The following is a 21,019-nucleotide window of genomic DNA, read 5'->3' as shown; positions in this document are numbered from 1 at the left end:
GTCATTATATAATCCAGCAACCTGCAGTCTTTCTTTTTTTGTGTTGCAAATCTCTCTGCACACATTTTGTACATTTCTATGTATATTATTGCATAAGGTTCTGGGATTCTGGGACTATAAGTATTATATAAAGTGATTTAGTCCTTGAATTTAAGAATTATAACCCACTTCCTTTCCCTCCCTATCCTCAGTTAAACGATTGTATCAAGAGAACTCGAAACATTGTCAAGCGGCCTGTTTTAGGGCATGTTAGATTTAATATAATTTTCCCAAGTTATTTGAAGCTCTATAAATTGATCCCTCTTACCTGTTTTGAAGGAACCATATTCTTCCAGTTCTATCAGGTCTGAGACCTTATTGCGCCAATTGGCCACTGAGGGGACATCGGGAGACCTCCAATTTAGTGCAATTAAAACCTTTAAGCTGTTTCTCATAATTTTTAACAGGGTGGTAAAGTGGGACTGGGGCAGTTTAATAGATTTGTTTAACAACCAGACTATGGGGTCCAGCGGGAGGCTAGATTGAAACATTTGTTCTATCTCTGAGATCACTGAACGCCATAGCCAGTGAATCCGGGAGCACCACCACCACATATGACTCATTCCGCTACCGAAGTGTCCACACCTCCAACAGCGGTTATTGGACTGTGGAAAGAGTTTGTGGATTCTCCTGGGGGTCAGGTACCAGCCATGTAAAATCTTATAGTTAGTTTCTTTAATGGAGGCTGACATGGAGGCGGATTTGATATTGTGAAAGATGTTAGTAGCTGTCTGGGGTGTTATGATAACTCCTAGTTCCCTTTCCCACATTTCTATGGAGCGAGGCAAGTTACCTGGGGGCAGTTGGGTGATAATGTTGTAAATATGGGAGAGGCAGTGCCTAACCGGAGGGGAGGATGTGTATAGTTTCTCAATATTGGTAAGCGGTCGCAACACGTTCAAACGCTGTGGGTGAGTTGTGAGATAATGGTGTACTCTTCTGTATGAAAACCAGTTATTGGCCCAGCTCTGACCGGAGTCTAGTAATTGCTCTTGTGTCTTAATCTGTTCGTTATTAGTTAAGGACCACAGGGGAATATCATGACACTTGTAGAGTGTCCCTGCATCACCCGATAGGGTGAACTCATTATTGTGAAGCAGTGATGTTAAAGGGCCCGGACAGGAGGAAACATATGTGTTTGTCTTATTAGTGGAGTCCCATATTTTCAGAGTTTCTTGTGTGATCGGGTTTTTAATTAGTTTGAGTGATGTTTGGAAGCCTGGATTCCAGCACAAGGAGGGAAGGTTAAAGTCTGGGTTAAGCTTTTCTTCTAGTGAAACCCACCTTTTGTGGCCCCCATGAATCCTCCAGTCAAGAACCCTCTGGAGAAATATTGATCTATGGTACGAGTCAATGTCAGGGACCCCCAGACCTCCCTGGGTTGTGGAGCGAGACATCACGAGTTTATTTATTCTAGGGGGACGCCTGTTCCAGATGAATGAACTAAACAATTGTTGCATCTGTGGTATGTATGTGCTAGGGAGTTGAATGGGGAGGGTCTGCATAATATATAGCAGTCTAGGGAAGGCATTCATTTTGATTGTATTTATCCTCCCTAGCCAGGATAAACGGTTCCTTGTCCATGACGAAAGGTCCCGTACTAAAGCAGTTTTTATAGCTGAGTAATTCAGCTTGAACATTAAATCGAAATTGTCTGCTAAATGAATCCCCAGGTACTTTAGGGAATCTTTGTTCCATTTGAATGGGCATATTTTAGAGATCATGTTTGCCAGTGGGGGGCTAATAGCCACTCCTAGCATCTCGGATTTGTCATGGTTAATTTTGTAGTTGGAAAGATCCCGGAATGTCTCTAGCTCCACAAGTAGATGTGGAATTGACTCGGATGGGTTTGTTAAGGAGAACATGACGTCATCTGCGAAGAGTGACATCTTGTATTCTTCGTCTCCTACGACCAGACCTCGTATGTTTTTGTTAGATCTAATTTTGGTCCCCAAAGTCTCAATAAGGCATGTGAAAAGTAGGGGGGATAGGGGGCAGCCCTGCCTAGTGCCGTTTGTTATCTGAAATGGGGGTGATAGAATTCCGTTAAGGGCTATCCTAGCGCTCGGTTTGTTGTATAACGCAAATATTTTTTTTTTTTTGGTTTAAATAATTTTTATTGATTTTTTGGGAAAAAACATGGACACATAATGAACAACAAACATAAACCAATAATTGTTTTTCAATTACAGTAGGTATTATAATATCTTAGTGATCATTTCTTTCCCTTATTTGAGGAAAACAAAAAGCAAATTAAAAATGAGTTCTTTGGGTAATAGGGAGAGAGATGGACAGAGGACGAGTATGGAGAGGGTTAGGGCAGATAATAGGGATTAGTAAAAAGGTATGTAACAAGAGGGGGGAAATATAGGGGACGAGAGGGAGAGAGGCGGGTTAAGGAGGGATATGGAGAGGGTTAGGGCGTGCAGCAAAAGAAATCAGTCGGGTGATAAACAGCAAAAATAAAAGAATACAGAAATATAAGGGTACATAATGTCATGGTAAAATACAATATAATGTAATTTCCTTGCGCTTGTCTTTTTTTTTTTTTTTAGGTATAACCTGGATAAATAATTAGACAGCCTAAATCAGCGAACATTCTCCAGCTACCTTGAGTCTTTGTCGTGTCCTAAAATGAGAAGGGGGAGGGTGGACTGAGGGGGAGTAGGAGAGGGGTTCGGGCATGTGACGGTAATGGATAGGAGGAAGTAGACAAACATAAAAATGTGTACAGATAAATTATAGAATAATATAGTATATTATAGTGTGGTTCCATGTAAATCCTTTGCAGTTAATCCTTGCAAAGAATGAAATACATACTTCGAAGGATTATGGAGCTTGTGGTATTTAGCAGTGAAAAAGGGTCGGTTTTGTAGAGTCATGGTGTTCTTTGTTCCCATAGGAAAATTATATCTAGTATAAAATCTCTCTTTCCTATAAAACAATAATGTCTCTTCTCTAAAGCTAGTATGTGTGTGTGACTTCTGACACCCAGTGTTCATAAGTAGGGGGATGAGCTTGTTTCCAATACCGAGGGACAACGATAACGCAAATATTTTATGTAGTGTCTTCTCCCCAAGACCGAAAGCCCTCAATGTTGCAGCAAGAAAAGGCCATCTGACTCTGTCGAAGGCCTTCTCTGCGTCTGTGGAAATCAAAAGTGAGGGGGTAAGATTAGTCTTAGCATGCCACAGTAGGTGCATATTACGCACTGTATTGTCTCTAGCTTCTCGGTATGGTACAAAGCCAACCTGATCTCGGTGAATGATGTGGGGTAAGATTAAGTTAAGTCTGTTAGCAATGATTTTGGCAAAAAGTTTGATATCCGTATTCAAGAGGGAAATCGGTCTATAGTTAGGGATGGACACAACAGATTTATTTGATTTTGGTATCAGTGCAATGTTGGCCTGTAGGGCCGACGGAGGGAAGGATTTATCCTGGTCAATGTTTTGGAAATAAGCCAGGAGGTGTGGTATCAACACATCTCTGAAGGTTGTGTAATAAGTGTTACCAAATCCGTCTGGGTCTGGGGATTTACCAGGCTTCAGTGATTTTATGGCTAGTTTAATTTCGTCTGTGGAAATGGGAGCGTCTAGGTCGGCCTTCTGTTCTTCACTAATTTGGGGTAAGTTTAGTTGAGAGAGATAGTTTTTAATAGCGGCATTCGTAAGGGGAGGTGAAGTTGAGGACAGGTTGTAGAGTAAGCTGTAATATTGTTTAAAGCTGTCTGCTATGTCGTTAGATGTGTATCGGTCTTGTCCCTTTTCGTCTTTGATGTGTAAAATGTATCTACTGAGAGCCTTCCTTCTGAGCTGTCTAGCCAATAGCCTGCCCTGTTTGTTAGCACCTTCATAGTATGTTTTTTTCAGAAATAAGGCACTACGTTTAGCCTCTTTTCCCAAGTAGCAATTGAGCTGTTGCTGTTTGTGCTCTAAACTGTCCTGGAGGGAACGGTCTTTTGGGAACAATTTATGTATTTCCTGAAGTTTAAGTCCGTTAGTAAGGAGGTCAGATAGATTTGTTGTTGTTTTTGTCTTAGCCGCCTTTAAGGCGATCAATTCGCCCCTGAGGACGCACTTATGGGCGTTCCAAATATGCTGTTGGCAAATATCTGGGGTGGTGTTTGTTTTGAAGTAGTCTTCAATAGACTTAGTTAAGTTAATCTTGGCCAAAGGGTCCTTTAAAAGAGACTCATCTAGTCTCCATGTTAGTGGTTTATTGGCGTCTATAGGGAGATTAAATGTACAGCTGACCATAGCATGGTCAGACCACGTTATGGGATGTATTTCAGAGTGACGGGCGTGAATTAGGCTGGTAACATCTGTCAGTATGTAGTCAATTCTATAATAACTTTGATGTGGATGGGAGTAAAAAAGTGAAATCTTTGTCATGCGGGTGGTGGATTCGCCAGATATCATGCATGGCCAGAGCGTGCAGCTTGGACTTAATTAATTTTAAGGTTTTGGTGGGGATCGCAGACTTGCCAGAGGAGCAGTCTAGTGTAGGATCTAAGGCAATGTTGAAGTCTCCTCCTACCACCAAGCTACCTCTAGGTGACTCCAAGAGTTTGTTGCTTAGCTGGTGGAAGAAACTGGTGGCATCTAGGCTAGGGGCATAGATATTAACTAAGGTTATAAGCTTCCTATGCAAAAGTCCTGAGATAATTAAATATCTACCCATTTTGTCCTTTTCTATTGACGTGACCTGAAAAGGAAAATTCTTGTTAATCATAATACACACCCCATTATGTTTTGAGCTGTCAGATAAAAAATATGCTATACCAAATTTCTGAAAGGAGGCACGAGGTTCTCGACCTCTTTTGAAGTGGATCTCTTGCAGCATTACAATGTCACACCTAAGTCTCTTATAATCCCTAAAAGCTATAGTTCTCTTTTGCGGTATATTGAGCCCCTTAACATTGTGAGATAGGACTCTGAAGTCTGACCTATCCATCTATTATAATAAGTTTGTGAATATGAAAGATTACGCATGACAAGCACATTTTTAACAGGCAATCTAAGGTAAACTTGAAAGGTATCTTGCAAAAAGCATGAGAGGTTACAAACATAGCATGTGTTAGCATAAAAATATAGTATAAACAAAAACTCTTAGCTGAACCAACTAAAAGTGTACATTTAGAACTATACACCATAATCGGGGGGCGACTGGTGTTGCATAAAGCTCTAATAAACTATATGAGTCTAAAGTTGGAGTGCCAGGTGGGGACCTGTGTTAGAAGGGAGGGAGCAAAGGGAAGAGGTGGAAGGGTAGAGGAGGGAGGTTTGGAAGGGAGAGAGTTGAGGACAGAAAGGATCGGTTATTGGGATAGAGAAATAAGGTTGGGCTAGTTATGGTCACGGCACAACTGTGAAATAACATAAACAATAAGTGAACAGAATACATTCATTAAGAGGCGTATCAAGTTATAAATCACCCAGTGGTCGTGGGGAAAGTCCAGAAATCTGTGGGAAAAAAAAGAACTAAACATAACCATGACCACAACTTTTAGAACAAGAATTGAAGTCTTATCCTATTACCCAGGGCCAGAGGGAGTCCAGAAACAATTAAGTGGGAGCCAGGGCGTGTGATTTAGCACAATCCCCCACGACCCTTAGCTAGTGGTATGAGTCTGACATTTATTGCAGGGGGTCACGGCTGTGAGGGATTTCGCAGGCCCGAGGAACCTGTGGGTGCAGAGTCAGTTTTTCTTCTCTTGGAGTTAACTTTATTCCATTGATGGCGCTGTTCCTTGGGGTTGTCCCCCCCCCTCTGTCTGGTTGCCTTGAAGTGGTCTCAAGGACATCCTCGTCTGGAGGCTCAATGTTGATGTTCAATTTCTTGGACACTGTGTCCAGGTCCTGGAAAGACTTGTAAATGATTTGAGAGCCATTATGGGTGATTATCAAGCTGAATGGGTATCCGCAGCGATATTTGATTTTGTGATCTTGTAGGGCCTTAGTAAGAAATCTGACCTCTCTCCTTCTCTGGATAGTTTGTTGGCAGAGATCTTGGAAAATTTGTAAAGTATGACCTTTATAGGATATGGAGCGCCTGGTTTTCACTGATTGCCAGATATCCTCTTTACTAGTAAATCTGAGAAATCTCATTATCACGTCCCTGGGTGGAGCGGGGGGCTTGGATGGTGGTCTTAGCGCCCTATAAATCCGCTCAATTTCGTCAGGTTGTAAGGGGGGTAATCTAGGATTCAGAAAATGAAATAGATCTGTAGCGTAGGATTTTAGTTGCTCTGAGGGAACTTCTTCAGGTATGCCTCTAATTCTGAGGTTATTCCGTCTCCCTCGATTATCAAGATCCTCAAGTTTCTCTTGTAGGGCCTGTACCATGGAATCTTGTATTGAGAGTTGTTGAGTGTTAGAACTGACCATGGAATTGAGCGCCTCTTGGCCTTCTTCTATGTAGTCAAGCCTAGAGCTCATATCATTTAAGTCCTTCTTTAAATCCCTCATTTTGCCTTTTATAAAAGATTTCAACGATTAAAAGTCAGATTTGGATGGGAGATCTGCTATCTGCGATGGTAGAGTTAGTAGGGATTTATATTGCAAGGGTGTAAGCTCTGACTGCATCTCTGGTGGGTTGATCTTGTGATAAAGAGGGCTCAATGTGGCCAGTATCAGATGGCTGGAAAAAGGCTGACACTGACGGTGTGGAAGTAATAGGCTTATTAGTTTTATCTGGTTTGGGACCTTTGCGCTGAGACATCCTGGGCCATAAAGTGTGATTGTTTCAGTCACTGGGAATACACACCACTTCTAGGGGAAGTGACCAGAACTGACCTATCCTGTTTCCAGTGGTCCCTGTGAGCTGGATTATTAGGGATCACTGAGTGGAGCTATGCAGCCCTTAGTCACTATATATATCAGGAGCCACTAGGTAACATTTGACAAAGCTGTCTGTATCGAAAGGCCCAAGTCCAGGTATTAGATAGTGAAAGTGGCTGCAGTTTTCAAGTGGCACAAGAGTGTCCCAGCTCTCATGAGTTAATCCCCTAGTGAGGCTAAAAGTACTTATGAGGGGTGTTGGTAATCTGGTGGTTATAGGGGTAGCCCTTTTATGTGGCCTATCCAGGATTTAGGACTGCTCCCACCCAGGTCCTCTCTGACTATGTGGCCTTTGTATGAGAGGTCTCTTACCCCAGGGTCTGCAGAATGGTCCGGCGGCAGTCTCACCTGGTCAAGGACTCCAAACGCGGTGGTCGCGTCTCCAGATCCCCTAGGCCGCGTGTATAATGCGTGGATGCGGCTGGGCCCGATCAACAGCGTGTGTTTGCAAGCGCCGGTAGATGCGCCTCCTTTGCTCTCGCGGTAACAAGGACCGGAGATCTAGGTGAGCGAGCTGGTGTTGGTCCGCAGCTGTGTGGGGTCCCGTGTGCTCCGTTTAGTGGATGCCGTATGAGGCCTATGCCAAGATGACGACCGGGTGTCTGTGACAGGTAATGTCTATTTCTCAGTTTGGGGAAGGAGAAGGGATGGGTGAGACAAATTAAGGGTCCGGGGTGCTCCCTGCCTCGACAGGAAAGTTAGAAGAACACTGGTGTGTAATTTAGGGTCCCCATGAGGACAGCTCCTTCTCTTTGAGCAGCAACAGCACCGGAGCTTCAGCAAAAAGCAGCCATGTTCCAGCACAGCTCGGCTCCGCCCCCCTCAGGATCTGGGGTTTTATTCAAATCTGTTCATTGCCCCAAAGAAAGAAAGAAATTTCATTCAGACCAGTTCTGGATCTAAAAGTCTTGAATCGTTATGTAAGAATACCAACATTCAAAATGGTGACTATAAGGACTATTCTGCCTTTTGTTCAGCAAGGGCATTATATGTCCACAATAGACTTACAGGATGCATATCTTCATATTCCAATTCGTCCAGATCACTATCAGTTCCTGGGATTCTCTTTTCTAGACAAGCATTACCAATTTGTTGCTCTTCCTTTTGGCCTAGCAACATCTCAAAGGATCTTTTCAAAGGTTCTCGGGGCCCTACTCTCTGTAATCAGAGAGCGGGGTATTGCAGTGTTTCCTTATTTGGACGATATATTGGTACTTGCTCAGTCTTTACGTTCTGCAGAATCTCACATGAATCAACTAGTGTTGTTTCTTCAAAGACATGGTTGGAGGATCAATTTACCAAAGAGTTCTTTGATTCCTCAGACAAGGGTAACCTTTTTAGGTTTCCAAATAGATTCAGTATCCATGACTTTGTCTCTAACAGACAAAAGATGTCTGAAATTGGTTGCAGCCTGTCGGAACTTTCAGTCTCAGTCATTCCCTTCAGTAGCTATGTGCATGGAGGTTTTAGGTCTCATGACTGCAGCATTGGACGCAATCTCCTTTGCTCGTTTTCACGAGACCTCTTCAGCTTTGTATGCTGAACCAATGGTGCAGGGATTATACAAGGATATCACAATTAATATCCTTAAATCCCAATGTTAGACTTTCTCTGACTTGGTGGTTAGATCACCATTGTATAGTTCAAGGGGCCTCTTTTGTTCGTCCAACCTGGACTGTGATCACAACAGATGAAAGTCTTTCAGGTTGGGGAGCTGTCTGGGGATCTCTGACAGCACAAGGGTTTTGGAAATCTCAAGAGGCGAGATTACCAATCAATATTTTGGAACTCCGTGTGATTCTCAGAGCTCTTCAGTTTTGGCCTCTATTGAAGAGAGCCGTTTATTTGTTTTCAGACAGACAATGTCACAACTTTAGCGTATGTCAATCATCAGGGTGGGTCTCGCAGTCCTCGGGCTATGAAAGAAGTATCTCGGATAATTGTTTGGGCAGAATCCAGCTCCTGTCTAATTTCTGCGGTCCATATCCCAGGTATAGACAATTGGGAAGCGGATTATCTCAGTCATCAAGCTTTACATCCGGGAGAGTGGTCTCTTCACCCAGATGTGGTTTTTTTTTTTTTTTTTTTTTCAGATGTGGGGGGCTTCCAGAAATAGATCTGATGGCATCTCATCTAAACAAGAAACTTCCCAGGTACCTGTCCAGGTCCAGGGATCCTCATGTGGAAGCAGTGGATGCATTGACACTTCCTTGGAGTTATCAACCTGCCTATATTTTTCCGCCTCTAGTTCTTCTTTCAAGAGTGATTTCCAAGATCATCGTGGAGCAATCGTTTGTGCTGCTGGTGGCTCCAGCATGGGCTCAAAGGTTTTGGTATGCGGATCTTGTTCGGATGTCCAGTTGCCAACCATGGCCACTTCCACTAAGGCCAGACCTTCTATCTCAAGGTCTGTTTTTCCATCAGGATCTCAAATCATTAAATTTGAAGGTATGGAAATTGAACCCTTAGTGCTTAGTCATAGAGGTTTCTCCAACTCAGTGATTACTACTATGTTGCAGGCTCGTAAATCTGTTTCTAGAAAGATGTATTACCAAGTTTGGAAGACTTACATTTCATGGTGTTCTTCTCATAAATTCTCTTGGCATTCTTTTAGAATTCCTAGAATTTTACAGTTTCTTCAGGATGGTTTGGATAAGGGTTTGTCTGCGAGTTCCTTGAAAGGACAAATCTCTGCTCATTCTGTTTTATACCACAGAAGAATTGTTAAACTCTTTGGCATCTTGGTTAAAGCTTTTTATTCATCACGCTTATTTGGAGTCGGGTAAATCCCCGCCTCAGAGGATTACAGCTCATTCTGCTAGATCAGTTTCCACTTTCTGGGCTTTTAAGAATGAAGCTTCAGTTGATCAGATTTGCAAAGCAGCAACTTGGTCTTCTTTGCATACATTTACTAAATTCTACCATTTTTATGTTTGTTCTTCTTCAGAAGCAGTTTTTGGTAGAAAAGTTCTTCAGGCAGCTGTTTCAGTTTGATTCTTCTGCTTATAATTTCAGCTTTTTTCTTTTACATTATAAGATTAAAACTTATGATTTGGGTTGTGGATTAATTTTTTTTTTTCTTTCAGCGGAATTGGCTGTCTTTATTTTTTAGCCCTCCCTCTCTAGTGACTCTTGCGTGGAGTTCACATCTTGGGTATTGCTATCCCATACGTCACTAGCTCATGGACTCTTGCCAATTACATGAAAGAAAACATAATTTATGTAAGAACTTACCTGATAAATTCATTTCTTTCATATTCGCAAGAGTCCATGAGGCCCACCCTTTTTATGGTGGTTATGATTTTTTTTGTATAAAGCACAATTATTCTTATTCCTTTGCTGCTTTTTTACTCCTTTCTTTATCACCCCACTTCTTGGCTATTCGTTAAACTGAATTGTGGCTGTGGTGAGGGGTGTATTTATAGGCATTTTGAGGTTTGGTAAACTTTGCCCCTCCTGGTAGGATTGTATATCCCATACGTCACTAGCTCATGGACTCTTGCCAATATGAAATAAATGAATTTTTCAGGTAAATTCTTACATAAATTTGTTTTTATATTCTTATAAATACAGAAGACATTTAACTCCCTTGAGAACAAATGCATTGCACTTTACAAAAATTATACACATTACAAAAAATAGAAAAATCATTCTCTTTATTTAACCTATTTGGCACCATTGACTCTTAATTTGCAAATCCAAAACAATTCTACAGTCTATCCCAGAATGTTTGTTTAAAAAGATAGATAATCCCTTTTTATTACCCATTTTCTAGTTTTGCACAACCAACACAGTTAGATAAATACACTTTTTACCTCCTGAGATTACCTTGTATCAAATCTCTGTAAACTGCCCCCTTATTTCCATTCTTTTGACAGACGTCCATTTTAGCCAATTAGAGCTAACTCACCTGAATTCCTCATACGTGAGCACAGTGTTATCTATATCACACACATGAACTAACACCCTCTAGTGGTGAAAAACTGTCAAAATGCCCTGAGAGAAGAGGCGGCCTTCAAGGGCTTAGAAATTAGCATATGAACCTCCTAGGTTTAGCTTTCAACTAAGAATACCAAGAAAACAAAGCAAAATTGGTGATAAAAGTAAATTAGAAAATTGTTTAAAATTACATTCTCTATCTAAATCATGAGTTTCTTTTGGACTAGACTGTCCCTTTTAACATTTCCCAAACTCCTCCCTTTGGTTTCGTCACACCATCTATAATCTGCCAATGTAATTGGCTAATACCATGATCACTTTCTTGAAAGTGTGAAGAAACAGGCGCATCCTTGTTGCCACATCTGTTTGACCTGTGCCCATTGATTCTTTCCTGCACCGTCCTAGTCGTCTCACCAATGTAAATTTTAGAACATAAACATTTAATCAAATGAATTAAAAGTATAGTAATCCATTAATTCTATACTTAAATCCTGACCTTGGATGCAAAAATTCTTCTAATTATTGAATAACATTTTCCACAGTACAGACATGGGTAACTGCCATAGGTTTTTGATGCAATATAAGTTTGATTTACTTGCGTGCAACTATCTATCTGTTCTCACTAATTTGTCTCTTATATTGGGCACTCTTTTATAGGACATCATAGGGAAATTATGAAAAATATATATTTTTACTATATGGGTTAAATTGAGATACGCATCGTCCTATTTTTATTTTTTTATTTTTCCTTTTTAATCTTTTTCAAGGTACCCCCTCTCCAAAAAAGGTCTCTTCCCCCCCCCCCCATCTTGTTGAGTCTGTCACTTATGTGACCTTAATCACTCACAATTCTATTTACACGAACCAATGGACTACGTGGTAAGGATTCAGTTAGTTTGGGATTGTGAAAACTGGAATAATGTAACATAATATTCTTATCTGTAGGGTGTGTGTGTGTATACAAATTTTTTTTTTTTTTTTTAATTATATAAGCCATTTATTTCATGTTCTCTATAGACTCCTGTGTCTAAAAACAAATTATTCACTATATTCCAAAGTGACTTTCAACCCACTTATTGAACAATTTAATTCCTGTATGAAGGTTAATTATGACTTAAAGGAAATGTAAATTTAAGTGTACTCGCTCAAGTCATAGGATAGAATTAAAAAAAAAATAGTGAGACTTTCTTTCATCAAATTGGTAATATATCCTGATCTTCTGAGATTTTTACTTTTCTTTCATGTAATTGGCAAGAGTCCATGAGCTAGTTACGTATGGGATATACATTCCTACCAGGAGGGGCAAAGTTTACCAAACCTCAAAATGCCTATAAATACACCCCCCCACCACACCCACAATTCAGTTTTACAAACTTTGCCTCCTATGGAGGTGGTGAAGTAAGTTTGTGCTAGATTTCTACGTTATGCGCTTCGCAGCATGCTGAAGCCCGGTTTTCCTCTCAGAGTGCAGTGAATGACAGAGGGATGTGAAGGGAGTATTGCCTATTGAATGCAATGGTCATCCTATCGGGGATCTATTTCATAGGTTCACTGTTATCGGTCGTAGAGATTCTTCTCCTACCTCCCTTTTCAGATCGACGATATACTCATATATACCATTACCTCTGCTGATTCTCGTTTCAGTACTGGTTTGGCTATCTACTATATGTAGAGAGTCTTTTGGCAAGTATGTCTTATTTATGACACTCTCAGCTATGGTTTGGCACTTTATATGTAAAGTTCTAAATATGTTTTATACTTATATTTGCCATGATTCAGGTTAATCGGTATATTTCCTTCTTAACAGACTGTCAGTTTCATTTTGGGAAATGCATATGAATAATTTTTTTTTTTTTTTTTTTTTTCTTACCTGAAAATTTATCAAATTGACTTTTCTTTCTAAATTGCGGGCTGTTAGGCTCGCGGGTGCAAAAAATGCTAGAATTTATTGCGTCATTTTTGGCGCGAGAACTACGTTTGTTGACCTTAATGTTGTCATTTCCGGCGTCGTAGTTGACGCAGAGAGTTTTCACATACTGTCTTTTTTTGCTTCTGGTTCTCAGAGGCTTATTCTGTTTGCATTTTTTTCCCATTCCTGAAACTGTCATTTAGGGAATTTGATAATTTTGCTTTATATGTTTTTTTTCTATTGCATATTGCAAGATGTCTCAAGCTGACCCTGTATCAGAATCTACTTCTGGAATGCTGCTGCCTGATGTCGGTTCTACCAAAGCTAAGAGCATTTGTTGTAAACTTGTGGTAACTTTTCCTCCGGCTGTAGTTTGTGTTAGTTGTCATGATAAACTTTCAAAAGCAGACAATATTTCCATTCGTAGTAGTCCATTACCTGTTGTTGTTGTTGTTGTTGTTCCTTCAACATCTAATGTTCAGGATATTCCTGTTAATGTAAGAGAATTTGTTTCTAATTCTATTCAGAAGGCCCTGTCTGTTATACCACCTTCTAAAAAACGTAAAAGGTCTTTTAAAACTTCTCATAAATTAGATGAATTTTTAAATGACCGCCAGCATTCTGATTTATCTATCTCTGATGAGGATTTATCTGGTTCAGAGGATTCTGCCTCGGATATTGACACTGACAAATCTTCATATTTATTTCAGATGGAGTTTATTCGTTCTTTACTAAAAGAGGTGTTGATTACATTAGATATGGAGGAGTCTAGTCCTCTTGATATTAAAACCAGTAAACGTTTAAATTCGTTTTTTTATACCTCATGTAGTTATTCCAGAGGTTTTTCCAGTTCCTGATGCTATTTCAGATGTAATTTCTAGGGAATGGAATAGTTTGGGTACTTCATTTACTCCTTCTTTAAGGTTTAAGAGTCTGTACCCTTTGCCGACTGATAGATTGGAGTTTTGGGAAAAAATCCCCAAAGTTGATGGGGCTATCTCTACTCTTGCTAAACGTACTACTATTCCTACGGCAGATAGTACTTCTTTTAAAGGTCCTTTAGATAGGAAGCTTGAATCTTTTCTAAGGAAGGCTTATTTATGTTCAGGTCATCTTCTCAGGCCTGCTATTTCTTTGGCTGATGTTGCTGCGGCTCCAACTTTTTGTTTGGAAGCTTTAGCGCAACAAGTGCCAGATCATAATGTGTATAGCATTGTTAAACTTCTTCAACATGCTAATAATTTCATTTGTGATGCCATTTTTTTTTTATATATCATTAGAATTGATGTCAGGTATATGTCTTTAGCTAATTTAGCTAGAAGAGTTTGTGGCTTAAATCTTGGGACGCGGATATGACTTCTAAATCAACATTGCTATCTCTTTCTTTCCAAGGTAATAAATTATTTGGTTCTCAGTTGGATTCTATAATTTCAACTGTCACTGGGGGGAAGGGAGCTTTTTTGCCTCAGGATAAAAAAAATCTAAGGGTAAATTTAGGGCTGCTAACCGTTTTCCTTCCTTTTGCCAGAATAAGGAACAGAAGCCTGACCCTTCCCCTAAAGGAACGGTTTCCAATTGGAAGCCTTCTGCAGTCTGGAATAAATCCAAGCCTTTTAGAAAATCAAAACCAGCCCCCAAGTCCGCATGAAGGTGCGGCCCTCATTCCGGCACAGCTGGTAGGGGGCAGGCTACGATTTTTCAAAGATGTTTGGATCAATTCAGTCCAAAATCATTGGATTCAGAACATTGTTTCTCAAGGGTACAGAATAGGTTTAAAGATAAGACCACCTGTGAGAAGGTTCTTTCTCTCACTTGTTCCAGTGAACCCAGTAAAGACTCAGGCTTTCCTGAAATGTGTTTCAGACCCGGATTCATCTGGGGTAATTGTGCCAGTTCCATATCGGGAACGGGGTCTGGGGTTTTATTCAAATCTGTTCATTGTACCAAAGAGAATTCTTTCAGACCAGTGCTGGATCTAAAAATTTTGAATCGTTTATGTAAGAATATCAACATTCAAGATGTTGACTATAAGGACTATTCTACATTTTGTTCTGCAAGGACATTATATGTCCACAATAGACTTACAGGATGCTTATCTTCATATTCCAATTCATCCAGATCACTATCAGTTCCTGAGATTCTCTTTTCTAGACAAGCATTACCAATTTGTTGCTTTTCTTTTTGGCCTAGCAACAGCTCCAAGGATCTTCTCAAAGGTTCTCGGTACCCTTCTCTCTGTAATCAGAGAACAGGGTATTGCGGTATTTCCTTATTTGGACGATATCTTGGTACTTGCTCAGTCTTTACATTCTGCAGAATCTCACACAAATCAACTAGTGTTTCTTCAAAGACATGGTTGGAGGATCAATTTACCAAAAGTTCTTTGATTCCTCAGACAAGGTTAACCTTTTTAGGATTCCAAATAGAGACAAAGTCATGGATACTGAATCTAACAGACAAAAGACGTCTGAAATTGGTTTCAGCTTGTCGGAACCTTCAGTCTCAATCATTCCCTTCAGTAGCTATGTGCATTGAAGTTTTAGGTCTCATGACTGCAGCATCGGACGCGATCCCCTTTGCTCGTTTTCACATGAGACCTCTTCAGCTTTGTATGCTGAACCAATGGTGCAGGGATTATACAAAGATATCACAATTGATATCCTTAAATCCCAATACTCGACTATCTCTGACTTGGTGGTTAAATCACCATCGTTTAGTTCAAGGGGCCTCTCTTCTTCGTCCAACCTGGACTGTGATTTCAACAGATGCGAGTCTTTCAGGTTGGGGAGCTGTCTGGGGGTCTCTGACAGCGCAGGGGGTTTGGAAATCTCAAGAGGCGAGATTACCAATCAATGTTTTGGAACTCTGTGCGATTTTCAGAGCTCTTCAGTTCTGGCCTCTTCTGAAAAGAGCAGTGTATTTGTTTTCAGACAGACAATGTCACAACCGTGGCGTATGTCAATCATCAAGGTGGGACTCGCAGTCCTCAAGCTATGAAAGAAGTATCTTGGATACTTGCATGGGCGGAATCCAGCTCCTGTCTAATCTCTGCGGTTCATATCCCAGGTTTAGACAATTGGGAAGCGGATTATCTCGGTCGCCAGACTTTACATCCGGGAGGATGGTCTCTTCACCCAGATGTGTTTCTTCAGATTGTTCAGATATGGGGGCTTCCAGAAATAGATCTGATGGCTTCTCATATAAACAAACTTCCCAGGTATCTGTCCAGGTCCAGGGATCCTCAGGCGGAAGCAGTGGATGCGTTGTCACTTCCTTGGAATTATCAACCTGCTTATATCTTTCCGCAACTAGTTCTTCCAAGAGTGATTTCCAAAATCATAATGGAACATTTGTTTGTACTGCTGGTGGCTCCAGCATGGCCACACAGGTTTTGGTATGCGGATCTTGTTCGGATGTCCAGTTGCCAACCTTGGCCACTTCCGTTAAGGTCAGACCTTCTATCTCAAGGTCCGTTTTTCTATCAGGATCTCAAATCATTAAATTTGAAGGTATGGAGATTGGACGCTTAGTGCTTAGTCATAGAGGTTTCTCTGACTCAGTGATCAATACTATGTTGCAGGCTCGTAAATCTGTGTCTAGAAAGATTTATTACCGGGTTTGGAAGACTTAAATTTCATGGTGTTCCTCTCATAAGTTCTCTTGGCATTCTTTTAGAATTCCTAGAATTTTACAGTTTCTTCAGGATGGTTTGGATAAGGGTTTGTCTGCAAGTTCCTTGAAAGGACAAATCTCTGCTCTTTCTGTTCTGTTTCACAGGAAAATTGTTAATCTTCCTGACATTCGTTGTTTTGTACAGGCTTTGGTTCGTATCAAGCCTGTCATTAAGTCAATCTCTCCTCCTTGGAGTCTTAATTTGGTTTTGAGAGTTTTACAGGTTCCTCCGTTTGAGCCTATGCCTTCTTTGGATATTAAGTTACTTTCTTGGAAAGTATTGTTTCTTTTGGCTATCTCTTCTGCTAGAAGAGTTTCTGAATTATCTGCTCTTTCTTGTGAGTCTCCTTTTCTGATTTTTTTTTTCATCAGGATAAGGCGGTTTTGTGGACTTCATTTCACTTTTTACCTAAGGTTGTAAATTCCAACAACATTAGTAGAGAAATTGTTCTCCCTTCGTTGTGTCCTAATCCTAAGAATTCTTTGGAAAAATCTTTGCATTCTTTGGATGTGGTAAGAGTTTTGAAATATTATGTTGAAGCTACTAAAAATTTCAGGAAGACTTCTAGTCTATCTTTTCTGGTCCTAGGAAAGGTCAGAAAGCTTCTGCTATTTCTTTGGCTTCCTGGTTAAAGCTTTTGATTCATCATGCTTATGTGGAGTCGGGTAAATCCCCGCCTCAGTGGATTACGGCTCATTCTACTAGGTCAGTTTCTACTTCCTGGGCTTTTAAGAATGAAGCTTCTGTTGATCAGATTTGCAAAGCAGCAACTTGGTCTTCTTTGCATACTTCTACTAAATTCTACCATTTTTATGTTTGTTCTTCTTCAGAAGCAGTTTTTGGTAGAAAAGTTCTTCAGGCAGCTGTTTCAGTTTGATTCTTCTGCTTATAATTTTAGTTTTTTTCTTTAAGATTTAAAACTTTTTTTTGATTTGGGTTGTAGATTCTTTTTTCAGCGGAATTGGCTGTCTTTATTTTATCCCTCCCTCTCTAGTGACTCTTGCGTGGAGTTCCACATCTTGGGTATTTGCTATCCCATACATCACTAGCTCATGGACTCTTGCCAATTACATGAAAGAAAACATAATTTATTTAAGAACTTACCTGATAAATTAATTTCTTTCATATTGGCAAGAGTCCATGAGGCCGACCCTTTTTTTTTTTTTTTTTTTTTTTTTTTTTTTTTTTTTTATAAAGCGCAATTATTCCAATTCCTTGTTGATGCTTTCGCTCTTTTCTTATCACCCCACTTCTTGGCTATTCATTAAACTGAATTGTGGGTGTGGTGAGGGGTGTATTTATAGGCATTTTGACGTTTGGGAAACTTTGCCCCTCCTGGTAGGAATGTATATCCCATACGTCACTAGCTCATGGACTCTTGCCAATATGAAAGAAATGAATTTATCAGGTAAGTTCTTACATAAATTATATTTTTTTTTTTTTTTTTTTTTTCAAATAAGCTTTATTTGGAAGATAATCAAATATACAAAACGTTTTTCAGGTTAGAAGGGAGACAGTCCCTCCCCTCCTTCCTATCAAAATGAATCTTACACTTTATCATCAACATATACTTTATCATTTCTGTGTTACTAACATTAACTTTTATGCCCAGCAAGGCATCCAAGCACTACTGCCGGGAGTTCAGCTGTACCGTCCATTTTTCACAGTGTCCATTAAGCAATTTAGATCTGTCCACACTCATTTAACAGGTATTATAACAAATATCAAAATGATCATCATCATTACCAACATGTATATTACAACACTCAATGAATGACTATATTTTCCTATCCTAACCTTCAATCCTTTGGTATATTACAACTCAGTCAGGGTAAGACTATTATATCAATCCCTTTGTTACCGTTTCTCCCCAGTGTCTCTTGTGCTCTGACCTCTGTAAAGTTTTAGTGTGCGGTTATTAAATTCCTGGTCTATAAGATTCTTGGCACTCTTTCCACCGCAGCAGCATAATCTCATGTGTGTCCAATGTGTAATTTTGCATGTGGTGGTACCTTTCTAAGTGAAGTAATGTGTCTACCTGTTGTTTCCATTCCTCAACTGTTGGTGCAACTTTATTCTTCCAAAGCTTGGGGATCAGCATTTTTGCCCCATTCAGCATGACTAGTCTAAGGGCAGTCGCCGCCTTACACTCCAGGTTGGGTAGCGAGATATATAATAAGGTCTTGGGGTTATTCTGCAATGATTTCCCTGTTGCCACTCGAACATACTCTAGTATTTCTGTCCAAAACCTGTCTAACCTGTTGCAATCCCACCATATGAGTCAAAGTGCCTTCACTTCCACATTCTCTCCAGCATTTCCCTGATGTCGTTTTATATATTTGTTTTAGTCTAACCGGTGTCAGATACCATCTTGATAAAAATTTATAGCTTGACTCTTGTACCTTAGCAGAGATTGAGGATTGTTTTGTGGTTTGAAATGCCACCAACCAGTCCTGCAGGTCTATATCTGTATGCAGTTCCTTCTCCCACGCTCTAGCATAAGAGGGTAAGGTTTGTGCATCTTCTGGTATCAGTATTTTGTATAAAATAGAAGTGGCGTGTTCCGTGTGTGTTTCACTTAGGCAGAGAGTCTCAAATGCAGTGTTTCGCCTGAGCAGGTCATGTTTGTGTTTGTGTGTTGCCAAATAATGATTCACCTGTGAATACGTCAGCCAGTTCATACCGTTCCCTACCTCAGTCTCTTTAATGTTTTCAAGTGTTTTCATTTTACCATCTTCAGTCAAAATCCTAAACACTCGGTTTTTAATGTGTGGGTTTTGGTCTAGGTCTGTGTCCCTACAATTCCAAGGCAATGCAGGGTTCTGACATTGGTGTCAAGGGTGAGAAGTGTGTTGAAATCTTTTCTGAAGTGTTCATAAGTTTATCCCATGAAGTAAAAAAATCTATGAACAAAGGGTATCTGTCTACCATCTGTGGTCTGTCCTTTTTTGCTAGCCATGCCATGTTTCCCGCGTTTCCTGTGCCTAAGATGGCGCGGTCTATTTGTACCCAAAGTTTGTTGTTATCATTATGACACCAATCAAGCAAAGTACGCAACACAATTGCCTGCTTGTAGGCCTCTATGTTTGGTAGCCCCAGTCCTCCTCTGTCTCTCGGCAGGTAGAGTGTTTTTCTAGGGACTCTTGGTCTAGTATCCCCCCAGATGTATTGTTCTATTATTTTTTGTATTCTCTGTAAGTATCTAGGTGGCAATGGTATGGGTGTTGTCTGTAAAAGGTATAAGAATCTTGGTAAGACGTTCATCTTAATGACGTTTATCCTCCCCAACCATGATATCGTTTTGTTTTTCCAATTAGACAAATCAGTTACCAAATTTTGTTCCAGTTGTTTATAATTTGCCTGGAAGATTTCCTGTTGGTCTGGTGATATGTAAATGCCTAAGTATTTCATTTTGATTTCTTGACGTTTGAGTATGCATGTTTGTAGGGTGTCATTAAGAGTTGTCGTGTCGCATGTTATATTTAATAATTCAGATTTTGATAAATTTAATTGGAAGTTCGACACTTTTCCATACTCTTTGAAGATATCTAGTGCCTTAGGCAGTGAAGTACCTATATTTGTTAAGGTGAGCAGAATGTCATCTGCATATAATGCCAATTTATAATGTTTGTTTGCTATGTTAAGACCTGTTACTTGTTTGTCTTCCCGGATTTTCTGGGCCAATGCTTCTATTGTGAGTGCAAAGAGTATAGGGGAGAGTGGGCATCTCTGCCTTGTGCCGTTCTTGATCATAAATTTCTCAGAGAGTATGCCGTTTACTTTTACTTTAGCGGTGGGGTTCTTATACAGAGTAAGGATTAATTGTATAAATCTATTGCTAAACTTCATTTTACATAGAACTGATTTGAGAAATTGCCAATTTACCCTATCAAATGCTTTTTCCGCATCTGTTGATATGAGACATTTGTATATTGTTAATTTGTGCATATGAAGTTAGTTGGAATGTTCTAAGGGTATTATCCCGTGCCTCCCGCCCTGGTACAAATCCCACCTGATCTGGATGCACTAATTCCGGAAGGTAAGTGTTTATTCTAGTGGCCAAAATTTTGGCAAATATTTTTATATCTGAGTTTAGAAGCGATATGGGTCTATAATTTTCGGGTCTATCTGTAGATTTCCCCGGTTTGGGGAGGACTGTAATATGGGCTTCTAGCATGTTTTCTGTGAAGCCCCCTTCTTTAAGCAGAGAGTTGAATAGCTTGGTTAAGGGTGTCAGTAAATGATGTATCAATGTTTTATAATAATTTATGCTTAGGCCATCCGGTCCTGGGCTTTTACCGTTTGGCATGTTTTTAATAGCTGATTTTATTTCTTCAGGGGTTATCGGCTGGTCCAAGGAGTCAGAGTCGTCACTATTTAGTTCATTGAGTTGTATGTCCGCTAGGAAACTGTCTATGTCTTCCTGTGTGTTTTTTGCCTTGATATTATATAGTTTCCCATAGTACTGTCTAAAAATGTCTGCAATGTGCCTACTGTCTTTTTGTGTCTGGCCCGTCTCATCTAGCATGCTGTATACATGCGTATCCAACTGTCTTCTCTTAAGGGTTTTTGCTAATGAAGTACCTATCTTGTCATTAACATCAAAGTACTTTTGCTGCA

General features: G+C 40.0%; 1 protein-coding gene across 1 annotated transcript in view; it reads left to right on the top strand.

Annotated features, from left to right (window-relative positions):
* LOC128661655 (kinesin-like protein KIF20A) overlaps positions 1-21,019 on the top strand; it is a 368,820-nt gene that overhangs the window by 9,661 nt on the left and 338,140 nt on the right. Inside the window, exon 7 of the mRNA XM_053715886.1 lies at positions 6,651-6,663. Coding sequence (XP_053571861.1) covers positions 6,651-6,663 — 13 coding nt within the window. The remainder of the gene's footprint in view (positions 1-6,650; positions 6,664-21,019) is intronic.

This window comes from Bombina bombina, chromosome 5, assembly GCF_027579735.1.
Source record: "Bombina bombina isolate aBomBom1 chromosome 5, aBomBom1.pri, whole genome shotgun sequence".
Classification (NCBI taxonomy): domain Eukaryota; kingdom Metazoa; phylum Chordata; class Amphibia; order Anura; family Bombinatoridae; genus Bombina; species Bombina bombina.
This window is presented reverse-complemented; position numbering and strand designations above follow the sequence as displayed.